We start from the raw sequence: 20,049 nt of genomic DNA, 5'->3' as shown, positions 1-20,049 counted from the left end.
CCCAGATTAGAAACACTACTCGGCTCCTCAGGTGTTAAGGAATTATTCCTCCTTAATTATCAATTATAGTCTAACACGTATGAAAAAATCTCGCTAAAACCGCTTTAAATTCTCATACGTGTGCAAAGAAGAACGACACCTTACATGACCAACTGTTAATATAACCGTTGTGGATTCGCTCTCATTGTGTTTCCTTAGACAACATTATCAACCATTGTTGGAGGAAGAGTAAAATTGGATCTCCTCCCTTTTATTCTTCTTTTCGATCAAGACAGAAAATTCACCAAAAACCCTTTTCGCTTTTGGGTTTTGAAGATCAGAATTGGCCAGAAATATAGGCTTTTATATGGATTTATGGATTGTAGCAGCAGCAACAGTCACTGGGGCTGGTTACGTGGCGTAGTGCTATTGGCACAAATGGCTTTCCAGAGCAACGGAAGCCGGAAGGTGTAGCAGATCAGTCAGTTCATGATGGTGAGGAGGTGACTGAGTCTTCTGGTGAGTTGGTTTCTGATTATGTTGTGGCAGAAAAAGCTGGGTTTTCTATTTATCAAAGACTAAAGAAAGGCAGATTTCTTGGAGTTAAATCAAAAGGGCTTTCTCTAAAAAGAACTTAATTCCACAGAAAGCTGCCTATTGGTTCAGATGGTGTTGTATTGGGAAAATGCTAGAGTGGAAGAGGATGTGTACAGCTCATCATGTGCATCACCTTGTATTTTGGCAATGAGGCCATTTTTGGTTAACAGTGGGAGCCAAGTCAACGACGTGTGGTTAGAGAGTGAGGAAAAGGCGCGGTGGCGGCTGGGGAGGAGGAGGAAAAGGAGATGCAGCAGCTCAACTAAACCAGTGGCTGGCAGCCCGTTTGGTTCACAAGGTTTTACGCTATTCTTATTAGGAATCTGTTATCGAGACTTAAAAAAGTCATCATGTACTATTTTGGAGTAGTAATAACAATTCCGTTCTATTCACATGAAGTTTTTTGTTTATTCTGCACACATATTTGGCTTAAATTTTTTTACTTTTCCAGGTTCAAGAAATGGAATGCTTCTCTTCTTTGTTGGAATCAGTATTGGAGTAATATATGGTATTAGTGCACGTAAAAGAGAAGTTGACAAGTTGAATGAGTTGTTGAAGCAGACTCAGAAGTTGGCACAAAACCTACCCGAGGAGGAGGAGGGTTTCAGATTCCAGGGAACTGAGAAGCAGATCATCACCTCCTTCAATGTACAAGAACTGGAGAAATCGAACAAATGTGTTGCAAAAAGGCTCAATGATCAAACGGAGGATGATGCTGAAGCAATGAGAAAAATTGAGGCAGAGCTCCTAGCCGAACTAGAGCTTTTGGAAATGAATGCTCAGGAGGAAATTAACAAAGGCGTGTCGCCTCAGGAGCTGAGTTTGCGTCTGTATGAAGTGACTGAGTCGAGGCTCGAAGCACGAATCGTGGAGCGCAAGGCATCACTTGAAGCCAGTGAAAAGAAGGTGCGCTTAACGGATTTGGAACTGAAAAACATCACTGATTGATTCATAGATATCGAAAGTACTTTCGTTCCCAGCAATTTCAAACTCTGAACTCAAAAGAAGGTGCGCTTAATTGTTCGTTGATGACACTATTTTAGCGTGATATAACAGGTTCATTACAATCAATACAAGTAAAATCAATTGGATTTTTCTTCTCCCTGATAAACAACATTCAGTTTCACCATTAGAATGTGAATCGTCAATTTCATACTTTACAAGGGAAAGATCCTTTTATACCTAAAATAAATCAGAAAAGAGAAGTACAGGAACCCACAGGCAACACCACTGAAAACCAAAACCCAATTGAATGTAGATGGACTATCGAAAACAGCGGAGGGTAAATTCATTCCAAATACTGCTGTAACAGCGGCAAAAACAGTAGCCAAGAAGGTAGCCGCTGTAAGGAGCAACTCAAACTGTATCAGATGGTTCTGAACATTGCCCTGTCCCATATAAAGCGCAATATTAGAATTCACCTGTGCATGTATTGTAGTAATTAAGAAAGTGGAAGCAGTTAATCACTCCTTACCAGTTTAAAGTTAATCAAGTCTTCGGTATCATCTATGTATTCTTTCAGCTGCATCACCAAAACAAGATATAAGCTTGTGTCAATCACTTATTGCCAGTTTAATATTTAATCAAATCTTCGTATCATCAATGCATTCTTTCAAAGCTGCATCATCAATAAATATATATATTCACTGAGCATAAAACATCTCCTACCGATAACAACTTGTTGAGAGTATGGTCGATGCCAACAAAGTATGCTTCAAGCAGCATTTCCAGTTTATCAATGTTTTCTCCGAAATTAGATGAACTCAATAAGCTTCCATTCCTGCTTGAACTCACAAAACTGGTAAAAGCCCTTTGCAATTGATGTGCTCCACTGAGTGACCCCACTGGAGAAACAGGAGCAGATTTTGAAACAATTGTTTCCTCGCCTGATGTGTTAGTTTGAAAACAAAGGTCACTTAAGGGATAACCCTCTGACCTTTGTTTCTTCTCAGTAAGGTACATCTCAGCCATGTCACCGTCATCATCCATGAGATGTTCTATTTCGTCACGGACCTAGAATGAATTAAAAGCAATTGAATTGAGGAGATGAAGAGCAGAGAACATGTATATTATGAAAAATTTGCTCTCTAAAGTAGAAATGAATGAGAGAAAAATGAAGATGCTACTACTCCACTTGAGGTTCAGAGAGCAAATTTTTGGGTGCCAATAGAATCACCTTACCTTTTGAACTCGTTGAGTCAATGCAAGAAGGTGACCTTTGAGTCTACGCACACGCTCCAGATTGACAGTGTTTATTGATGATGCTAGTTCATCCAGCACAGGGTATATGTCCATTTGCAGTTCCTTTACCTATCACATTGATGAACTTCATTAATGTAATGGGCTTGTGCTGATGACGATTCCTGCTTCTTTTTCCTAGTTTTTGTCAATTTTTACTTCATCTAATATACAAGTTCACAATAAAATTACATATAGAGTTCTGAATGACAACAAATACACGACTAGGGACTCTACCAAATTTAGGGAGAGCTATACCGCCAGAACGTAGTGAACAAAGAACTGCCTGGGGATAAATGAAGCATGTACCAAAATTAGTTGATAGGTTGTGCTGCAAATAGATTGATACCTGAGCATCTAGAGACATGCAGGTTAGTTCCAGAGCCAGCTCCAATGCTCTAAACTCGAAAGGCAAGTCATCTGAATCAAATTAGACTTGTCAGAAATGCATTCGACATTGAATTTTTACTTTGGCAATAAAAAAAATACAAAGGAAAATAAAGGCTTAAATTTGGGTGGAGAAATAAGTGGTCGCTTACTTTTTGTGGAAACCTATTTCGCTATCAGATAAGATGTTTTTAGAAATGGTATAAAAAGGTTATCACTCACATACATTGGAAAAGTACGAATAAACCCCAAGGCAGTAAAAGATATCAGATATCAGGTAGATTAGTTTCTAATTCCATACCAGATTGATCTTTGTTTGACTCTAGGCGTTTGCACAATTCAGACTTGTACTGAACAACACATCCATCCAGGGAATTCATCAGGATAACCTCGTCAGCGGTGATTATACACCTGATCTGTTCAAGACTAACAACAATAGCTCTCTCCCTTCCTAATATTGTAGAAGGGTATATGAACAAAGGATCCAAAAGTCGGAGATCTCTTCCAGGCAACGAACAATGTCTCATTATAGTAGCCTTGTCAAGCTCCAAAATACTTATATTCCCAAGCGGATCAATCTTTATCCAAGAACGACTTCCGTGACCTCTCTTCTTCAGTCCCTGAATACCAGACAGCCCACGAACTCCATGTGCATTTAACTGAGCGCTTTCAGTATTGTTAGAGGAGGTGGATTCTGGAAGATCAGAAGGAAGTAAAGGGGTTCGAGATCGCAATCTTTCCATCAGATTTTATTCACCCTGCTTTGGGTTCTAATCCAAAATCTGGAAGAAGGCAACTTCCACGTTGGTGCATATCAATCGGTACTAAAATGCAAGCCAAAGCAACCACATTCATGTCTGAGCAACCTAGTTATAAGCGGATTTCTATGTATGAAAGCGCAACCACCATATCTATGCACATTCATGTTCTTGGCACATGTCTAAAGTCGAATCTGAAAATTGTAAATTCAACTGTATAATTTCATCAAAAATACAAATAAAAGCAAGCAACTTTGAGTGTGGAAAGTATCAGTGGATGAAATCTACTCAATACAAAGAAGAAAAGAACGGAACTTTAAAATCTTCTTGAGTTGATTCAGTTTCTACAAAAACAAAAAACAAAAAACAATAAAGCTCAAATAGTCTCAAGAAACAGCTAAATCCAATCCAACCAGACCAATCCAATCCAAAACAAACCAATTCAATCCAATCCATCATTAGCTCAAACTATACAGTTTACTAAGCAATCAGAGTAATGCACAGAAGGAAATATGACAGAGAATCTGAGAAAACCCAGATGGGAAAATCGAAGAATTAACGGAAATTACCTAGAGGAAAGAGCTCGGGATTCCGACCTGGGATTGGAAGTGTTCAGTAGCTCAAGATTGAGAGAAGCGAAGGATGTGCTTCCTGGTCTCAGTGAACAGAGGAGGCCGATGACAGTACTCCGGGAAAGCCGAGATAGCATCCAACTTCCGTACCCGCCCCCGTTTACTTTTAATTTTTTTTTTTTTTTTAAATCTAAATAGTAATAATTGGAGAATTTTAATGGTTGCTATCAATTTGCTAATCAGATCAAAAGTGTACACGTGTGCTAAATAGTAATAATTGGAGAATTTGAATGGTTGTTGTTAATTTTACTAATGAGATTTTTGAAATGTCAATAACAATTTCATTTTTCAAATGATCTTAATATATATATATATATTTAATAAATGATATTATCCACCCTAATAAGTAGGAAAAACTATCTTAATATATTTAGGTAACTCTTACCAAATTCATTTTAACAGCAGTTTGAAAAATGAAAGTGAACAATAACTTTTAGCCGACGTAAAAAATTACCGACAAAATATATAATAAGTATATAATTTTATTTCATTAAAAGACAACTTTTTAAACAAAAAGAAAATACTATTATTAAGGGGAAAAAATGGAATCCAGATGAGGAGGGGTATGGATGGGTGGTACGGAATTTCGCATGTATTTTTCACAGGGCCGGGTGGAGTGGGGAATTTTCCACGCGAATCTAGCCTAATATAGTGGTGGAATTGGTGCGTACGGCTTTGTTGGCTTGTATTGATATGGGAGTTGATTATGTTCAGATTGAATAAGATTCTAAGGCACTTGTGGATATGATTACTGGCAAGGCTCAATTAAATGTTATAATTGAAAAAACTCCTTCTTAATATTCAATATGTGAAGCCACGGCTAGGGTCAATGGGTATCATTTTTGCTCCTCGTATTTGTAATACGGAAATACATCTAGTGGACGCTTCCGCCTTATGAGAGGCAGACTCTTATGGATGAGACTAATTCGAGCCATAGTGATTGTTTAACACTTTAGCTTTTGATGTAAACATTTCAATTCGAATCTAATAAAATTCTTTCCCTTGATAAAAAAAAAAAAAAAAAAAAAGAGAGAGAGAGAAAATGATTTGAAATTGTTACAGTAATTTAAGAATGAAAAGTTTCAAGTGCCGATGTAAAAACCTTACCGACAAAATATGTAAAAAAAATATATAATTATATTTCATTAAATGACAACTTTTTAACAAGAAAATACTATTATTACCTGCACGCACAACTCTAAAACGTTTTCGCCGATTGGTCGTTGCCAGTAACACCTTCTCGAATAGTAAAAAACCCAAGCTTTGCATAAAGCTTCATCTTCTTGTTTCAAACTCAAAGTTCTTCTACTAAATCTTAAGGAAATCTTGAAACTTCCTTAAAAAGGAAAAAACAAATTATATTATATATATATATATATATATATATATATATGTACATATACACACACACACACACAGACCAAATGGTATTGTGGAGGAGTAGGCTAAATCTCATAATGAGCTAATAATAATATAGTTCAAATTCATTTTTGATAAGAATCGAACTTAAAATATTTCACTTGCAAATAAAAAAGAATATCATTAGATCATAATATTATAACAAATGAACTGAGTATATTTATAAACAAAGTAACAAACCAATAAACTAAATATTAAAACTTTCTCTCAACTCGCACATAACACTCTAATTTCAAATGCACACATGATGCACACCAACCACTTCCAACACTTGACTAAATTTACTTAAAACAAATTTGTCGTGTTAAAATCGATATGTTGCCGCTAACTCAACCCTTTTATTATCAAACTATATGTCATGTTAAGTCTTATAGGTTTGATTTTGTAGAATTGGACCCATTTTATCATTGAGCGATATGTACGAAATAAATCAGATTGAATCATGTTGATCCTAATCTAAACAAATTGTCACAACGTCCTTGTTTTACGTGGCCTCTCCATATGGGATGAGCATGGCAACCGGAATTAAAGCCTAGCATAAGATAGGCCTTCAACGCCCAAAGAAGGTAAGGGAAAGTTAAAGATGGCGCGAAAGGCTTACAGATACGGATAGAAGTAGAGCCCAAAGAAACGCCGAAAGTTTCGCTACGCCTTCCATCACCAGATTTTCCCACTCACAAACCCTAATTCCAAAACCACATATTCAGATATTCAAGGGCGACAACTTTCAGCCCTAATTTTGTTTAATTTTTATTTTTTTTCAAAATTAGGGTTTAGCAATCAAAGTGCTTCTCCTCTCTCACATATTCAATTTGTTTTTTTTTTTTTTTCTAAAATTTTTAATTTATATTTCTTGGGAATTTAGTCATTCAATTCAGGCGAGGGGAGGTTTAATCTACCAAAAATATATATAATTATCGAGGTGAGGAGGAGACACAGGAATGCTGATCCCTGGTAGGATCATTTGGAAATTCAGAAATTTAAGGACTTATTTCTTATGATTCAGGTGAGCTTAATTATTTTCTTCATTTTTAATCAATTTGAATTTGGCTATCGAATTCATATCTTTTATTTGAAAATTAAATTTTATAATAATTTTTTTGGGGAAGGATAATTTTTTCTCATTTTTTTATTTATTTTTTGTTGCCATGAAATGATGAAAATGTCTGCAGATGATACGCAATGCAGGTAAACTGGTAATTGTTGAGATGATGAACTCATAAAATGTATATATTTTATGGTCTTAAGCTTTTGGTTACATTACGTATACACGTTTACTTACTCGGAATGAAAGAAGTCACGTCGTAAAAGTTATAAAATTGATAATGACCTATTATTTGGATAGGTCTGTTTCACGAAGCATTTCCTAAAATGCAAATCATAGCTAGGTTTTATTGAAATAATATTGGCATTTGATGGCAAACTTTATCAAGTATTTCTGTTACGAAATTTGTTTCGTGCATGTTTCAGCTATGGACTTAGAACCCGGAAGCAGCAGAAACAGTAAGCGTTCGGAAAGAGTTGTTGATGGAAGTGGAGGCAGTAAGCGTTCGGAAAGACCGAAGGTTCGTGACGGGAGTGATGACAGTAGCCATTTAACAATACTTCCAGAGGCCAATACTAATGAAGGTGGTCGTGTCCCGACCAGAAAGCTAGTCTCCGTATCCTCTTTGTCTTCTTTGGCATCAGACTCGTCATTGGAAGATCTCTTCCAAGTGGATACAAACAGAACTACCACTTCAACACATACTTCTTCTCTCCCTCAACATCATGACTCTAGCTCTGTAGGTCCTGCATCAACGTCCCGAGCTTCTGATGTCACCCATGGGTCCATGGTGCCCGGCTTGTCACCAACAGAATCCCCTTCAATCCAAACGATGGATCGGTTTGGAGGAGGATATGATCCTTACAGGATCCCGTCTTCTGTGTTTTCAAGAAGTAAATCCAACAAAGAATTGGAATGGAGTGTTGCATCAAATGAGTCGCTTTTTAGCATTCATTTAGGAAACAATAGCTTTTCAAGAGACCACATACTTTTGCTCGGTGATTTGGGTAAGTCTGGGGAACTGAACAAATCAGGCGAGTTTTTTGCACTCAATCTGGCCCCTCATTTTCCAGTGGTAGAAATTGAAAGCGATAGGATTGAAGAAGTGAGGATTGAAGAAATGAAGATTGAAGAAGTGAGGATTGAAGAAGTGAGGGAATCTGGAGTTGGAGTGGCAGATGAGACCATTAAGAACACTGCAAGAGCAAATGCTGAAGATCATAGCGAGGGAAGGGTGCCTGCACCAACTGGACCCGTAAAATCCCCTACCCTCTCTCGCCGTTCTGATGCGAGTGGAACTAGCACACGCTCTTTTGCCTTCCCAATGTACGTCTATATACATTTTCTAAGGTGAATTATGCATGTTTGTACCCTACTTTTCACATGGATGTAATGCATTGTTATTTTAGGATGAGCATATATACATGCAGTTTCATATAGATACTACAGATTTGGCGTTCGCGCAACAATTTCTAGTATTATACATGACCGTGCACACACAAAATTCAGGCATATGCATGCCTACAGAATTTATTGGCTAAGATTCAAAACCCCGAACTTAGTCCATGAAGAATGCACCCTTTGTTTATTGCAGAACAAAGAAGCGTGCGTGGCCATTGCGCTGCTGTTCTAACTGTAGCCGGGCGTTCTGCTATGTTACATGGCCAAGCTGCTATTGTTCGAACTGCAGCTGGGCGTTCTGCTATTCTTGGAACTGTTTCCAAAAGAGAGTGTGTTGTGTTTCTTCAACCATGTATGCATGTCTCTTTAGCTATGGTGGCCATTCGTCGGGCTTTAAGTGAAAACATAACTTTTCTTCAACAAAATATTTTCCTTTACTCAGCATCATGAATGCACTGTCATCTTTCCGTTTCTCCTGAAATCTATGGTCTGTGAATGTTATGTACATTATGTTATGCAGATTGTCAGATGGAATGACAGATAGGATGAAAAGTTCCGTGAAGGTTACACAATTTGCCGAAGAGCCATGTCTGGAGCCGGAGCCGGAGCTGCCGCCGCCGCCACCACCAATCCTCTTACCGCCCAAAAAAGTGACCAAATCAAAAGCCTCCTATTGGCTTTGTTGCTTTTCTTGGTGCAAGTGGGGTTGTTCTTGTCGCCGGCGTCGGCGTCGATGTTTTTCTTGTTGTTGCTGTTGTTGAGAAATGTAAGCGCCATGGATTATGTAAGCCTCCTCCTTGTTCATATAATGAATTCCTAACCTTCCCTTCATATACATGTACTGAGAAAAGAATGTATAGTTTACACGAGATTGTTAGCGAATTCAGTCGCTGATCGATAGTTAGCGGTGTTTTCTACGTCAGATAACCTAGTTGCAAGAACTTCTAATGTTACTAGTTTCAGGTTCAGATTTCTCACCGGTGTACCGTGTAACTGTAGTATACAGTACGTTAAATGCATTTTATAATGCATGCATTAGCATACAACAGGGAAAATTGTGCGCTCCCTTTTCTGAATACTACCTAAATTTGGCAAACGGGTCGTGTCTGTTGTGTTCGTATTATTTTTGTGTTATGTTTGTTATCTTAAAGGATTGTGTTGTGTCAAACCGTTTTCCTAACAAGTTCTTAACAAGTGACCCGTAACATCCCGATTCATTAATGGGTTGCGTCGTTTTGTGTTAGGTTAGTCATGCAAGAAATTTGTCATGTCTAATGTATTTACTGGCAAACGATATCTGATTAAGTTCTTAATAGGTGATCTGATAACGATCCGATTAGTTAATATTGGGTTCTTAATAGGTACTCCGGTAACGAACTGACTCATCGACGGATTAACTTGAAACTTGTTATGTCTGTGTCGAGTCTACAACTCGTGCAAAAAATTACCATACCTAATACTACCCGAAATTTGCAACGACACTCGTTCAAAAGGCATGTTTTGTATAAACTTTGATAGAAAAAAACTCTAACATCATTCTCTCAGTTCACACTCGCAATAAGACGGTGGAAATAACAATACTCGGCTACTCACTTTCAATAGCGGATTCAATGTTGGGGGATCCTAGTGTTAAAGGTTTATATTTTTTAATAGAAAAAGTGTGCGAAGCGGGCAAAATAAATTTTAGTTTTTTTGTTGAGGCATTTCGTTGAACACTTAGTGGGCTTGTCGTCAACTGAAGATGCACACAATTAAACAAATATCGACACATACCAAAACAATCTGATAAGTGATATCGAGAGAATTTGTTGAGTGCTCTTGACGCAACATGTCAGAAGATGCCGAAATATGCCTAGCTGGCATAACATGATTTACAAAATTTTATACTTATAATAAGAGCGGCTGATATTATAAATTACTCTGTAAAAATTAATTATCATCAAATATTCACTTATATCCAAAGTAAAAGCAGTCAGGGCAGTACGCCCGCCCTCTTAGGCAATCTCCAACCGAGGGCTAGCTAAAGGGCTTGTTTTAACCCTCTAGCCCTCCAAGATATTAATATTTTAATGAACAATATAGAGCCATATTTGCTTCCATCTCCAACTGAGGGCCAAAGGGCCATAAGGCTTGTTTAGCCTTGTCACAAAAAACGGTCTCCAATCGAGGGCCAAATAGTCATAGTGACACACCCCGACCTAGACCAGGGTGTGCTGGCCGTCACACGGAGGTGACGTAACCATATGCACGTGCGGAAGCTAATAAAGTAGTAACAAAAAGTACGAATAATTAAAAACTAGCATACAAAGTGATAAAAACCAGTGCTAGCGTAAGTGAGACGCTGAATTCGGAGCAATTAGTCTACAGCAGTCCAAAAGAAAAAGATGCGACAACAGTACACCCGAAGGTGACCCTACAATGGTGAGTGTCTGTCAAAAATGCCGGAAAAGCCCTCTGGGAAACCACCGAACCTGCTAGACCACTAGAACCTGGAGGGGCGCAAAACAAAAGCGTGAGTGGGCAAAAAAAAACAAAGCTTTTAGAAAACCATTTAATCAAATACATTCTAACCCCTCGCCGTAAAACCTGTATACTTCCCAGAAAATAAATATACGTATAGTATATATGCCAAACATGCTCAATAATATGCCATGTCGAAACCTCATAATGATATGCAAGTGCTCAGGTATAATCATATCAATAACATGTAATCTGGCAGCCGGAGTCACCTAACGTGACTTGACGGCTGCATCTAGAGCTCAAATCTCAAACTCAATAACTGAACCTGCCCACGAGTCGGAACCACTAAGGTGGTCTGTACGACAGGCCTGGGTGTAATACATATATACGCTCTAGTGCTACGATCACGTGAAGGCTGGGCGAATAATCGCGGGTCACCTACGAGTCGGAACCACCTAAAGTGGTATGTACGACAGGACTGTGCACCTAACTTGGATCCAAGCTGAGCGTGTGGTGCGGGAGGTGAACATCACGTGAAGGACTGTGCCTTACTCTGGGCGGGAGCACTAACACCGGGGGTGCAGGTTATGAGCTCTCTAAGTATCTCGAATCGCTACTGAATGTAAACATGAATAACACTTACCTGGCACTTACCTGTGCGTCCACAACACCCAATATGCATAAGAATATATATATGCAACTACTAACGTAACCAACGATGCATAAATAACGATAATGTAATGCATGACATAACTAATAAGCATTTAAATCAATTTCTGGGAAAAATATAGTATATAGGTATATACGGAAAACCAAAAGCCCACTCACTGGTATGTGGAAGGGTCGTAGCCCCCCTGCCTCGAGTGACTACGCTCGTCCTCGGGATACGTATCACCTATATGCGAAATAACTATAAAAAGGTCAATTTTAAAGCACATAACCAACTTCTCATAATAACTTATCATACATTGCTCAAATTGGACAAATGAATATACCAACGTGCTCTACACAACCTCAGGATCATACCCAAATTTTTAGAAAAATTTTTCACCGTCGCACGCGTAGGCACGTGCCTGGCACGCTGACGGCGTCAACTGACGCCGTTAGGAATATTCCGTCAGTTTTGACAGATTCCGTTAACGGCGTCAGGAATATTCCATCTCCTTCTCCAGCGAGACTCCGGCGCCGTCGCCGGCGCCGGAAAACTGGAAAAACTTCAACCTTCGATTTCTCTCTCGTTTTTCAACCATTTTTCACGATTTTTGTACCAAAATGACGCCTAGAACTAGGAGAACATAAATATACAACTTTCAAGAGTAAAAAACTACGAGATCTTACCTGTCCAAACCACCCAACTCCGGTCAACTCCAAACACAGTGATTCCGACGTCAAAATTCTTCAAACGAAGTACTTCGAGACTCCTTGGGACCTCACTAAGTCACCTACGAGCTTCAAAATCCCAAAAACTTGCTAAATTATTTTTGCATGAATAGTACTCAAAACGGACATCGTCGAATCGACGTGAAAACGACGAAGTTCTCACCTGAAAATGGTACGATTGGACTCCCACGAGCTTCACGATCTCGACTGTGACCTTGATTCCCTCGATCTGCTAGTGTTTAGGGTGTTTGTGGGTGTGTCCGTACGTGAATAGTGAAAGAGAAGGGAAATGGGGCTCGGGAGAGAGAGACAGGGAAAGGGACAGAAGGTGTGGAGTGGTGGGAAGGTGTGTGTGTGGCCCAACACGTGCCAACAACACAAAAATAACCAATAAGCGTAAAAGAAACGAACTAGGGGCAAAATAGTCTTTTCACATGTACGTTTTCGATATTTCCGAGACGGGATGTCACACATAGGGTCAAACATAATTTATTATTTAAAACCTACAACTTAAATTCAAATCTAACGGCTAAGTGAAGTCAGCATGAAATAGAAGTTATAGGAAAAAAAAAATGTAACAAATTTTGTAAAAAAATAGAATTTAAAAAAAAATATGAAACAAATTTTGTAAAATAGAAGTTATAGGAAGTTATAGAAAATAATAGAAAATAATAGAAAAAATAAATAAATAAAACTGTAAAATATAAAAAATAAAAAATAACGGTTAGCTGATGTTAGCCATCCGTTATATTAAAAAATTTCCATGTTATTTGTGTTGGTTATAATCGACACTATTTCTTTTATTCATGTCGGTTATAACCGATAGCAAAACCGACAGTATTAAAAAAAAATTCCAACTAGCCCGGGATTGACTGGATGGCTGCATGTGGCCAGCCCTTTGACCCTTTCAGATTCCGTGGGGCCCACGATTCCTCTGGCCTAGCTCTCTGTTAGAGACGATTTTCGGGTTATTTTCGATCCTTTGGCCATCTGGATCATTCGATTGAAGATGATCTTGGTACTCGCACCTAAGTTCAATTTCTTATCTCATAAATAAGATTAGAGTAGTTTATAATATTTTTGTATTAAAAAAATATGAATTGGGCTGGAAAGGTCACAGGCCCAAAAACCAATCATCCATTCCCTCCTCAGCTTCTCCATTGCTGATGAGCTGCTCACTGCTCCCTAGCTACAGAGTTTTGATCCTACTTTTTGAGTCTCAGAAATAAAAATACAATAAAACGTTTTGCGATCGCAGTTGAATTTCTTTCGACAATCGTGCATTTCCGTCTTCGTATAAAATTGTTGAGAGCTGGAATTCATCGGACAATTTGAAGAAGACGAACGAAAAAGAAGGTGACTTGAACAGCGCAGGTGCCGGTAAAGTATTCTCCGATGAGATTTCAAACATCAAATGCTAATTGCTAAACGCTCGTTTTAAGCATTTCTTTTGTATGCTTACGTCATTTTCCTTTCTGTTTATCGGGTCTTCATCTTTTTAGTAAATATATATTGCAGAGAGGGCGAGCTTGGCACAGCGGAAAGGTTGCTCCTTTGTGACAGGCTCGAGTCGTGGAAATAGCCTCTTTGCAAAGCAAAGGTAAGGCTGCATCGATGTTCCCCCGAGTGAGAGCCTTCTTGGCTTGGGGTCGTCCCTTTATTTAGTATATATTTTGCAAACAAGGTGTTTGTTGAAATGCCTGAAAGGGACCAATGTTTATGTATCTTCTATCGGCTCTTATTGTTTGCTTATGTATTTGATTAAGTAGAATCTCGTTTGAAAATTTTGTGCCTTTACGTTCACAAATTGGTTGATAACATCATAATCCCATGAATTTGTATCTGAAAATTGTCAAGTACATGTGCGGAACAGCGTTGCGAAGAAATCTTTGTTTTGTAAAAATTGAATGGGGTATAAATCTATTTCTCAATTTCTGATTGTAAATTTTACTTTTATTTTTATTTTTATGGTGTTTGGTTTGCTGAATGTTTAGATGGAGGAGTTGTTAAAGAACCAGATATTTGCAATCCATGCACTTTCTGGTGTAGGTTCAGTGGCATTAGGCACAGCCCTTACTTACCCTCTTGATACAATCAAAACCCTTATTCAGGTTTGCTCCCCGGCATCATTGCCTAGATTTCTGATGCTTTACAAGTTTTTTGCTTTGTGAAGAGCCATGTCATAATCCGTTTCTAACCTGAATCCTCATTTGTTTTTATTGGGGGAACAGGTTGGTTCAGGTTCTAGTAAGCAATTGACAACTACTCAGGTTTTAAAGAGAGTTGGATATTTTTCAGGAAATTCAGGTGCTTCCCCGATTTTCATTAGTTTTTTCAAGTCCTGTTGTTTTCTCCACTGCTTTCTGTTTGCGCTTACAGGGTTCCTTTCCTCCCCAGTGTTGTGCTTGCTGATGATTGTTAAGTTTGGCCTGTGATGCATGTTGTAGGTTTGTACAACGGTTTTCTATGGTTAGCAGCGGGAAGAACTTTGGGGTTGGGAGCTCGTTTTGGAACCTATGAAATTTTGACTGCCTTCTATAAAGGTATTTTCTCTTCATTGTTGGGTAACTGATAATAAACACGTGCATACACATGGTACCAAAATTCATCGTTATTATACATTGATTTACAGCTTCCGACACCTTTTCTGGTTGCAAATACTTTTTTGGCAGATGGTCGAGAAGATAACTATGTCTACGTCTCTGAGGCCCTCCTGGCGGGACTTGTTTCTGGTGTTGTAGAATCACTAATAAGCTCCCCATTTGAACTTATAAAACTTCGTGCCCAGGTGACCTCTGCTTCTCGCATTCCAAACTCGGCCTCTCTCATTCCAAACTCGGCCTCTCTCCCAGGAAAGGAAGCTGTTGCACCTTTGATTCAAAGATTGCTACGTGGGTGTAGTCCGGACATGAAGGCATTAAATTCTTCTGTTGCCCTTTTATCCACCCTAACAACCAAGCATCCTAATATGACGAGTGCTTTACAAGAGTACCCATGGATGATGACAGGATCTGGGAAACCACCCTCAGTGTTCAGTGTCAGGAAACCATCTGAAATCATCTCTTTGGAAGGATGGGGTGCATTATGGAGAGGTCTACGGCCAGGAGTTGTTCGGGATTCAGTTTTTGGTGGCATATTCTTTTCTACTTGGCAATCTCTACACCGAGCAATGCTTGACTGGAAGGCAGTGGGGATGGATCCTGAACCCAGGTATTAATGCAACTTGCTATTGACTAACCTGTTTCTTAGTTGAATCACACCATCGAGTACCATTTTTTTGCACTGCTAAAAGGAGTACCTGTTGAACAAAGATGCATTGTTTTATGTTTCCCTTTTTCCATGTTGTTGAAGTGAACTTGTTTTCTCATAGGTCGGATGATGAAATCGGTCCACTTTCTCCTTTGGCTATTAGTATTGCGGCAGGAATTTCTGGTTCTGTTGCTGCGGCTGCTTCTCATTGTTTTGACACTGCCAAATCTCGATCAGAATGTACTGTGCTGCCCAAGGTATGTTACTTACTCTTGGCAAAGTTTAGTCTAGTTTAAGCACGATACACCTTTTTATGCACGTATCATGATTTAATACTTAGACAACACTTGCTAGCATGTTGATCAATGCGTGTTATCTGTTATAAGGTTTGTTTTGATTGCGAATGTCATTTGTGTTTTGTGGTGGGCAGTATGTCTCAATGGAGAGGAAGCTTCTGAAATGGGGAAGACCAGGGAATGGGTTTGAGAGAGTTACAGGGATCCACCCTTCAGACAGGAATCTCCTGTTCCGCGGCCTTGGGTTACGGATGGCTCGCAGCGGGATCGCATCATTCGTCATGGTCGGAAGCTATTTCTTGGCTGTGGATCGTCTTGTTTGAAGAGCAAATTAACAGGTAGAGAAGGCTTAGTTGAACACATTGAGAAAAAGAAAGAACTGGATTTATACGTGTATAAGTTAGCTGCTTTGTTATCTCATTGAAACTGGACATCCACATAAAGCCGAAGGCATTGATAAAAGTTAACTTCCTTGGGTTGTACGATTCTTCCTCCTTTTACCAAAAACCAAGCAAAGCTTATTTTGTTTTTGTTTTTTATTGGATTCGCCAGAGATATATAGAAATTATATGGAAAAAAAAAGAAAAGGAAATAGAGAATGATTAAGGGAAGTGGTGGGATGTATTGGCTAAAATTAAAATTTAGAGAAAAATTTGACATTTCTATACAAATTTAGCGAAATAAACAAGTCAATCGACGATAAAATCAAAAGAGAAACATATACGACGTGTCGTTTCCCCGCTCAAGTATTGGCAGCTAGGGTTTTAGGTGCAGAGATTTCCAAAACCTCTGTAGAATTCAGTTCATATCTGAGCTGACATGAATACCACACGAAATTCTCCGACTTATTTTCTCCATAACCCAATTTTTCCCTTTTATTACAATTTACAATTCAACCAAAAATTAAAATTAAAATTAAAGAAATAAATAAAAATGTTGCACGGCGGCGCTCTTCTTCTTCTTCATCAAAATCCCACTCCCCCTTATCTCCCGAACGTCCCGCTGTTTCTTCCGCCCAATTCTCCGCTTCCCTAAATCTAAACCGACCCCAATTTCTGCTGGCACCTTCTCCATGGACAAAAGACTCAACCTTTGCACTCTGGCTCTCTCCAACGACTCGCCGTCGCCGTCGTATCCGGCGGTTTCCAACAAAGCCAAAAGGAAAGCGCGGCGGGAGTCGCCCGAGGGGGTCCTGAAGTACAAGCTAGACATGTGTTCCAGGCACGGCCAGCTGATCCAAGCTCTGAGCCTTTACGACGAGGCCACGAGCAATAGGGTGCCGCTTGGCCTGCACCATTACAATGTTCAGCTCTACCTTTGCTCCTCCAACGGCGGCTGCGATGACGGTGATGTGGGTTTGAAGAGGGGGTTTGAGATTTTTCGCCAGATGGTTGAGGATAAGGTTGTCCCCAATGAGGCCACTTTCACTAGCGCGGCGAGGCTAGCGATCGCGGCGGAGGACCCGGAAATGGCGTTTCATTTGGTGAAGCAGATGAAGGGTTTGGGGATTCCGCCGAAATTGAGGTCTTACGATCCGGCATTGTTTGAGTTCTTTAAGAAGAGAGAGGCTGATAGAGCTTATGAGGTCGATGCCCACATGGTTGAATCCGGGGTCGTGGCCGAGGAGCCTGAGATTTCTGCTTTGATAAAAGTTAGTTCTGGTTCGAACAGAGGTGACAAGATTTATGAGATGTTGCACCGGTTGCGGACCCCGGTGAGGCAGGTCTCGGAGTCAACTTATGGGGTGGTGGAGGAGTGGTTTAAGTCCGAGGAGGCGGCGAGAGTTGGGATGTGAATAAGGTGCGGGAAGAAGTTGTGAGAGGAGGTGGAGGGTGGCATGGGCAAGGGTGGCTTGGGAGTGGGAATTGGAGGGTGGAGAGGACTCAGATGGATGAAGCAGGGGTATGCTCTTGTTGCGGTGAAAAGCTCGTCTCTATCGACATTGACCCGAAAGAGACTGAGAATTTTGCTACCTCTTTGAGCAAATTGGCTGGCCAAAGGGAGGTTCGGGGTGATTTCATTCGATTCCAGGTGAGTGACTCTGCATTCCCTTGTTTGTTAACTTCAGTTTCTGATATTTAAAGTTCGGCATATCATAACTCAAAAATTTGAAAACCGAATGATTGCATTGACTTTTCGGATTTCCTCAAACAATTTAACTTGCTTGATATGCATCTTTATATTTATATCATTACATTGATAAGAAGATCTCATTTTGGAGGGCGGATTTATGCATTAAGTTATATAGATTGTGTTGCCACTATATCTGTACTTCACCGAATAATCAACTTTCTAATGATTAGTGCTTGAATCCCACTTAGGAAGTAAGACCGCCATAAGAACATTGTAAGGCAATATGATATCTCCATTTAACCTGTTTTTATTAGGAAAATAGGTTCATAACTCTATTGGGAAGCACAGTTTCCAAAAAGAGTACTAGTGGCAGTGTCTTCCCATTCTTCTGAGTTCAAATTCTTGGAACCACCAAGCCCTCGTGTGATAAGAAGTTAACAGAAGGAAGGGTTTCTTGTGTTTTATTGTTATGTAATCGTGATGCTGGTAGTTAGTCATTCGTCTATACTTTTATTTTGTATGACTCAGGCAAATGATACATAATATGTTTGTCAGCTGTCCTGATTGATTAGAAGTTAAACTCATCCAGGAGTGGCTTCAAAGGCATGGTCCATTCGATGCAGTTGTAGATGGTGCCAATGTCGGTCTTATCAATCAACATAATTTCAGCTATTTCCAGGTGAGTGGCAGACTATGTTTAGTTTCGTGACACTCTGTCTTTTGACTTCTTCGTATCAGATATATGAATGGGCTGCTTAATGACCATCTTTGTTGTAGCTCGATGCTCTGGTGAACCGCTTATGCCAAATGAGCCCATCAAAGAGATTGCCACTTGTTATATTGCACCAAAATCGTGTAACTGGTGGCCCTGCTCAGAATCCTAATAACAAGAGATTGTTAGAGAGCTGGAAAAAGTCCGGTGCACTTTACACTACTCCAGTGGGTTCAAATGATGATTGGTAAGTTTGTGTCTCTTGACCGATCCAAGGGTTGGACTGAACATGCATAGTTAGTCAATATATACTGCAATTTGTTTCCATGACTTCAATCATCGAAAAATCAAACTTGTGTCTAATTATTACCAGAGTTTACCTGTGCCTAAAATATAGTCGTATGCGATTTGTAGGTACTGGTTGTACGCTGCTGTTAATTGCAAGTGTTTGATGGTGACAAACGATGAGATGAGAGACCACTTGTTCCAACTTCTAGGGTATCACGCGTCTGCTGACTATTGTTTTCGTGACTTGCAAGAATCTTTTGCATGTAGACGTTTGTTGTCCATATGCATAGAACTTGAAGGATTCTCGCTTGGATCTGTTTTCACAACTACCCCAAAATTTCTCGAAGAAGGCAAGGGGAAGAAATTTGAAATGGGATCTTAGCTGCTATCGGATTTCTTTCTTACATTAGCATGGCAATGCCGGTAACAAGAAATTCGAAAAAGAACTGTGCAGTTACATTTGTTCGTACGTTGCAGGTCCGATTGTCCGTCTCAAGGCAGGGACTTAAGCTTCACATGCCACCACCTTACTCGATTGTAATTCAGGTGCGATAATCAGCCGATAATCTCATTTTTTTTCGTTCATCCGGTTTTTCAGTTTAAGTCATAACCTTTTGGTTTAGTTAAATCATGCATTGTTGATAAATACTCAACAGGAAGCAGAGGATGGGAAGTGGCATGTGCCAACAACCACAGGTGATGACATTGAGACCCCAAGGCAGTGGCTGTGTGCTACCAGAGCCAGAAATACAAAATAAGAAATGCGACTTTTTATAAACTCTCTGCCGCCTCATGCTTTTGGTACAATGTTTTAGTTGACACGAGAAATAACATTAAACTGTATGGCGGCATAACATTCATCGAGAGTCCCACTTTGAAAAATGACTTTGAGCTATGAAGTGGCAGAGCATTTCACATACAAAATAGAGAGGGAGGTTTTTTATTTTATTTTATTTTATTTTATTTTTAATTCTAAATTATTGGGATGTAATGCTTAAGTGATTATTAAAGATAAATTATAATTCATTGTACAGCATGATAACATTATTTATCTAATGATATTTTTTGTCTATCATTAAGATAGGTTCTCTATTTTCCTTGATTAAAAAAAAAGAAAAAGAAAAGAGGTAGATAA

At 39.3% G+C, this 20,049-nt stretch overlaps 3 protein-coding genes and 1 pseudogene across 7 annotated transcripts; 3 read left to right on the top strand and 1 right to left on the bottom strand.

Moving 5' to 3' along the window:
- The first annotated feature begins 154 nt into the window (after positions 1 to 154).
- Positions 155 to 1,669, top strand: LOC125471666. Its single transcript, XM_048572363.1, has 2 exons — positions 155 to 874; positions 1,028 to 1,669. The coding sequence occupies exons 1-2, from the start codon at positions 646 to 648 to the stop codon at positions 1,522 to 1,524; spliced, it is 726 nt and encodes a 241-aa protein (XP_048428320.1). The 5' UTR covers positions 155 to 645; the 3' UTR covers positions 1,525 to 1,669.
- LOC103947254 (magnesium transporter MRS2-5) lies at positions 1,586 to 4,716 on the bottom strand. Of its 5 annotated transcripts, none has more exons than XM_048572360.1 (7): positions 4,529 to 4,716; positions 3,503 to 4,025; positions 3,164 to 3,234; positions 2,758 to 2,886; positions 2,245 to 2,589; positions 2,051 to 2,098; positions 1,586 to 1,964 (listed from the first exon to the last, which is right to left on the bottom strand). In XM_048572360.1, the coding sequence occupies exons 2-7, from the start codon at positions 3,942 to 3,944 to the stop codon at positions 1,734 to 1,736; spliced, it is 1,266 nt and encodes a 421-aa protein (XP_048428317.1). In that variant the 5' UTR covers positions 3,945 to 4,025; positions 4,529 to 4,716; the 3' UTR covers positions 1,586 to 1,733. The 5 variants fall into 5 exon arrangements, with proteins under 5 accessions (XP_048428317.1, XP_048428315.1, XP_048428316.1 ...); XM_048572358.1 differs by having other exon boundaries at positions 3,503 to 4,153; positions 4,529 to 4,715; XM_048572359.1 differs by having other exon boundaries at positions 3,503 to 3,983; positions 4,529 to 4,715.
- Positions 4,717 to 13,413: 8,697 nt separating this feature from the next.
- On the top strand, positions 13,414 to 16,323 carry LOC125467863 (mitochondrial tricarboxylate transporter 1-like). The gene is made up of 8 exons (XM_048572270.1): positions 13,414 to 13,676; positions 13,815 to 13,896; positions 14,291 to 14,407; positions 14,528 to 14,603; positions 14,744 to 14,839; positions 14,969 to 15,506; positions 15,667 to 15,802; positions 15,976 to 16,323. The coding sequence occupies exons 3-8, from the start codon at positions 14,291 to 14,293 to the stop codon at positions 16,162 to 16,164; spliced, it is 1,152 nt and encodes a 383-aa protein (XP_048428227.1). The 5' UTR covers positions 13,414 to 13,676; positions 13,815 to 13,896; the 3' UTR covers positions 16,165 to 16,323.
- Positions 16,324 to 16,778: 455 nt separating this feature from the next.
- Positions 16,779 to 19,991, top strand: LOC103947255 (annotated as a pseudogene).
- Positions 19,992 to 20,049: the final 58 nt, after the last annotated feature.

The sequence above is a fragment of a genome, unplaced genomic scaffold (genome assembly GCF_019419815.1).
Source record: "Pyrus x bretschneideri cultivar Hongxiangsu unplaced genomic scaffold, Pyrus_bretschneideri_v1 Contig6, whole genome shotgun sequence".
NCBI classification, from domain to species: domain Eukaryota; kingdom Viridiplantae; phylum Streptophyta; class Magnoliopsida; order Rosales; family Rosaceae; genus Pyrus; species Pyrus x bretschneideri.
The sequence above is the reverse complement of the archived record's forward strand: the minus strand, read 5'-3'. Positions and strand labels throughout refer to the sequence as shown.

What these genes read in the sequence shown, in the direction of transcription:
- LOC125471666 (XM_048572363.1), top strand. Translation starts at nt 646, where the DNA reads ATGGTGTTGTATTGGGAAAATGCTAGAGTGGAAGAGGATGTGTACAGC. An exon ending in CAGCCCGTTTGGTTCACAAG is followed by an intron (nt 875 to 1,027) that starts GTTTTACGCTAT and finishes TTACTTTTCCAG; the next exon opens with GTTCAAGAAATGGAATGCTT.
- LOC103947254 (XM_048572360.1), bottom strand. Translation starts at nt 3,944, where the DNA reads ATGGAAAGATTGCGATCTCGAACCCCTTTACTTCCTTCTGATCTTCCA. An exon ending in GTCAAACAAAGATCAATCTG is followed by an intron (nt 3,235 to 3,502) that starts GTATGGAATTAG and finishes AATTTGATTCAG; the next exon opens with ATGACTTGCCTTTCGAGTTT. An exon ending in CTCTCAACAAGTTGTTATCG is followed by an intron (nt 2,099 to 2,244) that starts GTAGGAGATGTT and finishes TTGGTGATGCAG; the next exon opens with CTGAAAGAATACATAGATGA.
- LOC125467863 (XM_048572270.1), top strand. Translation starts at nt 14,291, where the DNA reads ATGGAGGAGTTGTTAAAGAACCAGATATTTGCAATCCATGCACTTTCT. An exon ending in ATATTTTTCAGGAAATTCAG is followed by an intron (nt 14,604 to 14,743) that starts GTGCTTCCCCGA and finishes TGCATGTTGTAG; the next exon opens with GTTTGTACAACGGTTTTCTA. An exon ending in AATGTACTGTGCTGCCCAAG is followed by an intron (nt 15,803 to 15,975) that starts GTATGTTACTTA and finishes TGTGGTGGGCAG; the next exon opens with TATGTCTCAATGGAGAGGAA.